The sequence below is a fragment of the Heterodontus francisci genome, chromosome 7 (genome assembly GCF_036365525.1).
Source record: "Heterodontus francisci isolate sHetFra1 chromosome 7, sHetFra1.hap1, whole genome shotgun sequence".
NCBI lineage: Eukaryota > Metazoa > Chordata > Chondrichthyes > Heterodontiformes > Heterodontidae > Heterodontus > Heterodontus francisci.
In genome coordinates, this window is record NC_090377.1 from 132956021 (window position 1) to 132966359 (window position 10339).

The 10339-nt window shown below is 44.4% G+C and overlaps 1 protein-coding gene across 2 annotated transcripts in view; it reads left to right on the plus strand.

Moving 5' to 3' along the window:
• Nucleotides 1–10339, plus strand: part of LOC137372332 (transmembrane protein 41A-like) — a 34521-nt gene that overhangs the window by 14883 nt on the left and 9299 nt on the right. Inside the window, exons 2-4 of one of the 2 annotated variants that reach the window (XM_068036187.1) lie at nucleotides 186–339; nucleotides 3466–3627; nucleotides 9587–9725. In XM_068036187.1, coding sequence (XP_067892288.1) covers nucleotides 186–339; nucleotides 3466–3627; nucleotides 9587–9725 — 455 coding nt within the window. The remainder of the gene's footprint in view (nucleotides 1–185; nucleotides 340–3465; nucleotides 3628–9586; nucleotides 9726–10339) is intronic. The other variant, XM_068036188.1, reaches the window with a different exon arrangement.

Consider the following 10339-nt stretch of genomic DNA (forward strand, 5'->3'; position numbering starts at 1 on the left):
ATGGGTTTTTATTATCCTTCATCTTTGTTCCTGAATTCAAAGAAAAATTTGGAGAAAATTGAACAATTCCCTTAGGTGGATGAGGAGTTTGCTTGGATGAGTTTACATATGTGTTACCTTGTATATGAATCTGATTCAGTCTTGTTCTTCAGTGATGACTTCGCTCTTTACTTTGCTTTCCGCAGGTCACTGACATTTCCCTCTGACCTGGAAGAGCTGCGAGCGATTGCTGGCTTGCTGCATTCATACAGAGCTCAGCACACTGGTTATGTATTGCTGCTCTTTTGCAGTGCATACCTCTACAAACAGACTTTTGCAATCCCTGGCTCCTCCTTCCTGGCAAGTATTGAGTGCTAATGGCCTGGGCAGCTGTGTGTTGCTTTTTTAAAATGTGTAAATATGAATAACTTCAAGCGAACAAATCATGAAACGTTTTGGCAATGCATAAAAAGGAATATTTTTGTTAAGGTACGGTTGGAGGCTGTGTTGCAGAAAAGAAAACTCAGATGTCTAGTTAAATTCCATAGTATTTATAGCACAGAAACAAGTCATTTGGCCCAACTGAACAATGTCAGTGTTTATGCTGGACATGAGTCTCTTCCCACCCTATTTCAGCTTAGTCTGTCAATAACCTTGTATTCCTTTCTTCCTCATATACTTCCCCTTAAATACGAGCAAATGAATTAGGAGCAGGAGTCGGCCACTCGGCCCTTCGAGCCTGCTCTGCCATTCAATACGTTCATGGCTGAACTGATTACTCCACATTTCCACCTAACCCAGAAAACCTTCCACCTCCTTGCTTATCAAGAATCTATCTACCTCTGCCTTAAAAAATACTCAAAGACCCTGCTTCCACTGCCTTTTGAGGAAGAGAATTCCAAAGACTCACGACCCTCTGAGAGAAAAAAATTTCTCCTCATCTCTGTCTTAAATGGGCGACCCCTTATTTTTAAACAGTGACTCCTAGTTCTAGATTCTCCCACAAGAGGAAACATCCTTTCCACATCCACCCTGTCAGGACCCCTCAGAATCTTATATGTTTCAATCAAATCGCCTCTTACTCTTCCAAACTCCAGCGGATATAATCTTTTCTTTCCTCGTAGGACAGCCCACCCATTCCAGGTATTAGTCTAGTAAACCTTCCCTGAACTGCCTCCAATGCATTTGCATCCTTCCTTAAATAAGGAGACCAGTACTGTACACAGTACTCCAGATGTGGTCTCTCCAATGCCCTGTATAGCTGAAACATAACCTCCCTACTTTTGTATTCAATTCCCCTCGCGATAAGCGATAACATTCTATTAGCTTTCCTAATTTCGTGCTGTACCTGCATACTAACCTTTTGCGATTCATGCACTAGGACACCCAGATTCCACTGCATCTCAGAGCTCTGCAATCTCTCCCTATTTAGATAATATGCTTTTTTATTCTTCCTGCCAAAGTGGACAATTTCACACCTTCCCCATATACTCCATTTGCCAGGTCTTTGCCCACTCACTTAACCTATTTCTATCTCTTTGTAGCCCCCTTATATCCTCTTCACAAGTTACTTTCCTACCTATCTTTGTGCATGCATCTTTACTATTTGCCTTTACCATTCCATGTGATAGTTCCACATTCTAACCTCTATGGTAAAGGAATTTCTTCTGAATTCCTTATCAGGATTTATTAGTGACTATAGATTTGACCTCCCCCACATGTGGAAACATCTTTTCTATGCGTACCCTACCAAACCTCTTCACAATTCTAGAGACCACTACTAGGTCATCCCTCAGCTTTCTCTCTTCTAGAGAAGAATCCCAACCTGTTCAGTCTTTTCTAATAATAACTATTTACCTTTGCAAATCCTTTTTGCACCTTCTCCAGTGCCTCTCTTTGAATCCAAATTCTAGTAGAGAAACCAGGGATCTATTTGTTAGAACAGAGAAGGGTAAGAGGAGATCTGAGTGAACTGTTCAATGCTATGAAGGGTTTTGTATCAGGAAAGAGTCTTTTCACTGTAGGGTGTATTTAAGATTGTCGAAGGAACAAAAGGGGAAGTATTGGAGCTTTTTTATTTTTGTACACAGTTTAGGAAATAGAATGCCCTACTGGAGACAGTGAGGGGAACCAGCAAGCACAATAGTTTTTAAAAATATTAGAAGAAAAATTTATACGGGTACAGGGGAATGATGGGGGAGTGGGATTAAGTGGATAGCTCTTTCAGAAAATGGGCACAGCTACGATAGAGCAAATGGCTTCTTTCTGTGCTATAAAGTTCTAGTATTCTTCCCCTAAAGGTGCTGGCTTTTGCTGGGGTACTGTCCTATGGGCACTGAGCACCCTTTGGTACTAAGTGGGCAGTTTGTCTATGTGATACTAGGCCATAACCATTGGTATTTAATGCAACCAAGAAGGGCATCAGAGGTCTAATCATTGCTCACTGTCCACACATGCATGCCTTCCAGCAAAGTTGCCAAGGGATAACGAACAGCAATGGAAACCCGAGCTGATCTTTATCTTGCCCCCGTAGCCCAGAGATGCTTAGGTCAATTATAATGCCTCAGCTGCTGTCTTGCTGGAAAATGGCTAACTGACCACAGACTAGGAATTGAACCTGGAACCTTCTGGTCTGTGTGACTTGGTACCAACTGGCGAGTGCAGGCTAGTCACTCTGGTGAGTGCAGGCTACCCACTCAGGATTTCGAGTAGCAATTCTTTATTTTTTAGTAACTGCTTACAGTTACATTCACAAGATTTCAGAAACATTTATTTCATGACTTAAGTAGTTTTCATTCTTGGCGTGGAGCAGTTTTCACCATCGGTATCAGTTTAAACATTGAATGAAATGTGCTTCCTGGTTTTTGAACTTCGATCTGATGAATAAGCTAGGATTTACTAAACCCCACTGCATGAGGGGCACTAGTCTCTCTCAAACTTGGCGTCATGAAGAACTTTTTCAGGGGTTATAGCCTGTGTCTTTGTAGCTTTATATTAATTTTCAGTGTTGCTGTTGTCAGTCTAACTGACCTCTGCTATTGTGTGTTTTGCGAGTCACTTTCATCTGACTGTGATTACCTGAATAAGCAGGTAGTCTTCAGTTCACCTGAATCTACAGAGCTCTCTGCTCTGGTGGTGGTGCCACCTGTGCAGTCAGGACATTGTTCAGCTCATCAGCCTTCCCCAATGTTTTCCTTTCAAAATACTGTGGATGTTAGAAATCGGAAATAAAAGCAGAAAATGCTAGAAATATTCAGCAGGTCTGGCAGCACCTGTGGAAAGAGAAACGGTTAATGTTTCAGGTCAGTGACCCACAGACCTGCTGAGTATTTCCAGCATTTTCTGTTTTCCATTCTCCATTTAACTTCCCAGTTCTGCCTCCAGCCTTTCTGGCTGTTCTGGAAAGTTTTCTTGTGTGGATACAAGTAATCAATCATTCCTCACTAATACAGCCTCCTCTGGTATCCATGTCTCTCCTTTATATAGAATATATTAGCGGGTGCATTATTTGGACCATGGCTGGGCCTTGCCTTGTGTTGTGTTTTAACAGCAGTTGGAGCAACCTTCTGCTTCCTGCTCTCCAAGACATACGGTAAACAGTTTGTGGTGCAACGATTTCCTGAGAGACTCGCAATGCTACAGCAAAAGGTAAATAACCTAATCCTCTTGCTTTCACACTGTGGAGTAATTTGAGTACAGTAAGAGGGAAGAAAAAGCTTGCTTTCGTGCCCTTGGGATGTCCCAAAAGTATTTTACAGCAAGTGGTTTTCAGTTGCTGTGTAAATTTGGCCGCTAACTTGCGAATAGCAAGGTCCTACAAACAGCACTGAGACAAATGACCATTTAAAATGGTATTGATTGAGGGATAAATACTGGCCAGGACACCAGAGAAACGGCAATGTGCTATGGGGGTATTTTATGTCCTCCTGGATAGGCAAACGGCGCCTTTCATCCAAAGGACAGCACCTCTAATAGTGCAGCACTCCCTCAGTACTGCACTGGAGTGTCAGACGAGATTATATGCTAAATTCCTGGAGAGGGACTTGAACCCAGAGGCTTCTAACTTGGACAAGCACTGCATAAATTATGAGGACAGGTTCCATGAACTTGGTTTGTATTCCTTTGAGTTTAGAAAGTTGAGGGGGTGATCTAATCGAAAATAAAGGGATTTGATGGGATAGTTTGAGAAACCACATCGTTTGGTGGACGTATCCAGAACAAGGGAATACAATCTTAAAATTAGAGCTAGGATATTAGGAGTGAAATCCAGAAGCACTTTTTTTGCAGGGGTCATAGAAGAATCTGGAACTTGCTTCGCCGACAGGCTGCAGATGCTGGAGGTCAATTGTAATTTTCAAGACTGAGATAGATGGATTATCAAGGGGTTATGGAGCAACGGCTGATATGTAGAGTTCAGGTACAGATCAGCCATGATCTGATTGAATGGTGGAAGGGGCTTGAGGGGCTGAATGACCACCTCCAGTTTCTATGTACTATGTAATTGAGCCAAGCTGAGCCGAGAATAGACGGTGGTATCGGTACTATGGAGTGCCATGGGCTCTACTTAGTGTTTTTCTAAACAATTGTAGCCCTGGATTCTGGTAGTACCTGTTTCAATGAATAAAAGAATAAAGGAATGGGTGGGACTGATTAGGGACAAAAAAGGGAATCATCTTGTGGAGGAAGAGGGCATGACTATGGTACTGAATGATTTACTTTGCATCTGTCTTCACAAAGAAGGGGATGTTAATGCTGCAGTACAGAAGGAAAGTAGAGATATTGGATAGAATGAAAATAGAAAGGAGGTGCAGGATAGGTTGGCATTACTCAAAGTTAACAAGTCACCTGGTCCGGATGGGTTGCATCCCAGGTTGTTGAGGGAAGCTGGAGTGGAGACAGCAGAAACTCTGACCGCAATCTTTCAATCCTTCTTGGAGATGGAAGTGGTGCCAGATGAGTGGTGGATGCCAAATGTTACACCCGTGTTCAAAAAAGGGTTGAAGGATAAACTTGATAACTACAGGCCAGTCAGTCTCATGGTGGTGGGAAAATTTACTGGAGACCATTGTGTTCCCGTGCGTCTGCTGCCCATGTTCTTCTGGGTGGTAAAGGTCGCCAGTTTTTATAGGTGCTCTCGAAGTTGGCATGGTGAGTTGCTGCAGTGCATCTTGTATATGGTACACACTGCTGCCACTGTGCATTGGTGGTGGAGGGAGTGAATGTTTAAGGTGTTGGACAGGGTGCTGATCAAGCAGGCAGTTTTGTCCAGGATGGTGTCGTGCTTCCTGAGTGGTGTTGGAGCTGAACTCAAGCAGGCAAGTGGAGACAATTCCGTCACACTCCTGACTTGCACGTTGTAGATGGTGGACAGGCTTTGGGGAGTCAGGGGGTGGGTTACTTGCTGCAGATTTCCCTGCCTCTGACCTGCTCTTGTAACCATGGTATTTATGTGGCTGCTGCACTTCAGTTTCCAGTCAATGGTAACCCCCAGGATGTTAGTGCGGGATTCAGCAATGGTAATGCCATTGAATGTCAAGGCGAAATGATTAGATTCTCTCTTATTGGAGATTGTCGTTACCTGGCACTTGTGTGGCACGAATATTACTTGCCGCTTATCAGCCCAAGCCTGAATGTTGTCCGAGTATTGCTGCATATGGACACAGACTGCTACAGTATCTGAGGAGGTGCGAATGATACTGACTATAGTAAAATCATCAGCGAACATCCCCACTTCTGAATTTATGATGGAGGGTAGGTCGTTGATGAAGCAGATGAAGATGGTTGAGCCTAGGACACTACCCTGAAGAACTCCTGTAACAATGTCCTGGGGCTGAGATGCTTAGCCTCCAACAATCACAACCATCTTTCTTTGTGCTAGGTATGACTCCAATCAGCGGAGAGTTTTCCCCTTGAGTCCCAAATTGATTTCAATTCGACTAGGGTTTCTTGATGCCACACTCGGTCAATTGCTGCCTTGATATCAAGGGCAGTCACCCTCACCTCACCTCTTGAGTTCAGCTCTTTTGTTCATGTTTGGACCATGGCTGTAATGAGCTCAGGAGCCGAATGGCCCTGGCGGAACCCAAATTCAGCGTCAGCGAGCAGGTTATTGCTGTTTACGTGCCGCTTGATGGCACTGTCGATGACACATTCCATCACTTTGCTGATGATCGAGAGTAAAAGATGTAATGGTAATTGGCTGGATTGAGTTTGTCCTGCTTTTTGTGACTTCAGTTTTACTAGGGCTCCTTGATGTCATACTCTGTCAAATGCTGCCTTGATGTCAAGGGCAGTCACTCTCACCTCACCTCTTGAGTTCAGCTCTTTTGTCCATGTTTGAGCCAAGGCTGTAATGAAGTCAGAAGCTGAGTGGCCCTGGCGGAACCCAAACTGAGCGTCACTGAACAGGTTATTGCTAAGTAAGTGCTGCTTGATAGCACTGTCGATGACACCTTCCATCACTTTACTGATGATTGAGAGTAGACTGATGAGGTGGTAATTGGCTGGGTGGGACCTTTTGTGTACAGGACATACCTGGGCAATTTTCCACATTGCCGGGTCGATGACAGTGTTGTAGCTGTACTGCAACAGCTTTGCTAGCGGCGTGGCAAGTTCTGGAGCACAGGTCTTCAGTACTATTGTCAGGGCCCATAGTCTTTGCAGTATCCAGTGCCTTCAATTGTTACTTGATATCATGCGGAGTGAATCAAATTGGCTGAAGTCTGGCATCTGTGATGCTGGGGACTTCAGGAGGAGGCTGAGATGGATCATCAACTCGGCACTTCTGACTGAAGATTGTTGCAAATGCTTCAGCCTTATCTTTTGCACTGATGTGCTGGGCTCCCCCATCATTGAGGATGGGATATTTGTGGAGCCACCTCCTCCAGTTAGTTATTTAACCATTCATGACTGGATGTGGCAGGACTGAAGAGCTGAGATCTGATCCATTGGTTATGTGATCACTTAGCTCTGTCTGTTGCATGCTGCCTATGCTGTTTGGCACACGTGTTGTAGCTTCACCAGGTTGACTCCTCATTTTGAGGTATGCCAGGTGCTGCTCCTGGCATACCCTCCTGCACTCTTCATTGAACCAGGGTTGGTCTCAAAGCTTGATGGCAACAGTAGAATGGGGGATATGCCGGGCCACGACATTACAGATTATGGTTGAATACAATTCTGCTGCTGCTGATGGCCCACAGCGCCTCATGGATGCCCAGTTTTGCATTGCTAGATTTGTTCAAAATCTATCCCATTTAGCACGGTGGTAGTGCCACACATGTTGGAGGGTATCCTTAATGTGAAGGCAGGACATCGTCTCCACAAGGACTGTGCAGTGGTCACTGCTACCAATGCTGTCAATGACAGATTCATCTGCAGCAGGCAGATGGGTGAGGACGAGGTCAAGTATGTTTTTCCCTCTTGTTGGTTCCCTCACCACCTACGCATACCCAGTCCAGCAGCTATGTCCTTTAGGACTCGGCCAGCTCAGTCAGTGGAGGTGCTACTGAGCCACTCTTGGTGATGGACATCTGCGCACTTGCCACCCTCAATGCTTCCTCCAAGTGGTGATCAACATGAATGAGTAGATTCATCAGCTGTGGGAGGGTGGTAGGTGGTAATTAGCAGGAGGTTTCCTTGCCCATGTTTGACTTGATGCCATGAGACATTATGGGGTCTGGAGTCAATGTTGAGGACTCTCAGGGCAACTCCCTCCTGACTGTATATCACTTAAGCCGACACCTCTGCTGGGTCTGTCCTGCTGCTGGGACAGGACATACCTGGGGATGGTGATGGCAGTGTCTGGGACATTGTCTGTAAGGTATGATTCAGTGAGTTTGACTATGTCAGGCTGTTGCTTGACTAGTCTGTGGGACAGCCCTCCCAACTTTGGCACACGCCCCCAGATGTCAGTAAGGAGGACTTTGCAAGGTCAACAGGGCTGGGTTTGCCGTTGTCATTTCCAGTGCCTAGGTCGATGCCGGGTGGTCCACCTTCTGCTATGGTGGGATTTGAACCCATGTCCCCAGAGCATCAGCCTGGGTCTCTGGATTGCTAGCCCATTGACAATACCACTAAGCCACCACCTTTCAGTTGGGATTTGTTGAAATAGGGTGATTAAGTGGGTGCGATTATCATCTGCTTCAAGGAGAAAAGGAATCCTAATGTCTATTCTCGCTTCAGCCTTGCTAATTTCCCTTTTTTAAAATAGAGAATTCTCACGCTCTTTCCTTACATAGTCGGCTTCTGATATCAGTCATGCCGCGATTGTAGATTTCTAGGCAGGGCCGGATACTTGGTCTTAAGAAGGAACGGTGCGCGTGGATGGAGGAATCTGCAGGACTAATGGTCCTATTTCAGTAGGGCGCTTTCACTTACTGTGTGCACTCTGGGAAAAGCTTAACTTCCTGTTGGCGTGACCATCTGATCCTTTGCTTGAAACCATCTCCGTGAACTCTCCTCCGGCCAGTAGAGACAAATGGAGCAGCCTGAACAGTCATAGGCAAAGGGTTTCAAATTATCTCAGACCATGTTAAAGAATGTCATTAAAAACGTCTACATAGCAAACTATCTTACAGTGGAACTTATGATTTTTTAGTTTGTGTATAAAAGGAGTGAGACATCTAGCAGGGTAGAGACTCATGAATTGGTGCTTAACTCAGCTTCCGATTACACAGCATCTGATTGAGAGATGTAATCTATTAGTTAGTTATCAAAAACTTTTTGCTTTCATTAGTTTTCCATCAGTATTCATTTAAAACTTATTCAAGGGGCTGGTGCAGTGCACAGGATGAGAAACATTGATTCCGGCAGTGATATTGACTGTTAATTTGCATGTGCTGATTTTTTTTTTTTTGCATGTTACAAGTGTCAGCCATGACTGAGTTGGCAGTATTCTCACCTTTGAGTCATAAGGTTCCGGGCTCAAGTCCACTTGAGCACAAAATCCAAGGCTGACACTCCAGTGCAGTACTGAGGGAATGCTACACTGTCAGAGGTGCTATCTTTCGAATGAGATGTTAAACCAAGGCCCCATCTGCCTACTTGGGATGCAAAAGATCCCATGGCACTATTTCGAAGAAGAGCTGGGAGGTATCCCAGGTGTCCTGAACAATGTTGATGCCTCAATCGACTTCACAAAAAAAATTATCTGGTCATTATCACATTGTTGTTTGTGGGAGCTTGCTGTGCACAAATTGACTGCCATGTTTCCTACATTATACACTTCAAAAGTACTTCATTGGCTATAAAGCACTTTGAGATGTCCAGTGGTCGAGAAAAGCACTATATAAATTTAAGTAAAGGCAAAATACTGCGGATGTTGGAAATCTGAAATAAAAACAAGAAATGCTGGAACCACTCAGCAGGTCTGGCAGCATCTGTGGAAAGAGAAGCAGAGTTAACGTTTCGGGTCAGTGACCCTTCTTCGGAACTGGAGTTCCAAAGAAGGGTCACTGACCCGAAACGTTAACTCTGCTTCTCTTTCCACAGATGCTGCCAGCGCTGCTGAGTGGTTCCAGCATTTCTTGTTTTTATATAAATTTAAGTCTTTCTCTCTCATGTTAAAAGTCCTAATGGTGTCTGTTTATCCCTGATTTTATATTGACAGGTGCAGGAGAATAGGAGCAGTCTCTTTTTCTTCCTCTTGTTCCTCAGATTTTTCCCCATGACTCCAAACTGGTTCCTAAACATCACGTCTCCCATCCTCAACGTTCCTCTTGCCTATTTCTTCTTCTCCATTGTTATCGGTAAGCCATGATTCCTAACTAAAGCTTTTTATATTGTTACATTGGGAAAAGGTCATTTAGATTATCAAAGCCCATCCATCTAACCCCCTTTTTCTCCCAGCGAAGCCCAAACATGTAATCCCTTTGCTCTCCCATCAAAGCCCCTCCTCCTATTACTCTAACTCTCCCATTGAAGCCCCTTCCTGTACTACACTAATTCCTCTCCCATTGGCACCTGCTTTTGTTACCTTACACTTCCCAGCAGATAATCCCAACCAGCAACTTGCCAAGCGTACTTTAATAGTACTTCGCCCTCTCACCAACAAAGACAACAGCAGCAATGCCACAGAATTGCCATCACCTCTTAAGATCCTCTCAAACGCGCTGATTTGGACATATTTCGCTGTTCATTCATTGTTCTTCTGTCAATATCCTGGAATTCCCTACTGCAGCAGTTTAAGGAGAAGGCCCGTTACCCTACCTCAGGACAACGAGGAACAGGCAATCAAAGCATCCTTACCGTCCTCTCTCATGTCCTAAGAACAAATGTTTTACAAAAAAAAAGTGTTCATTGTATCCGATAAATAGGATTTGTGAAGTTAATTTTGTACTTGAAATCCTTCTGTTGGCTGCAG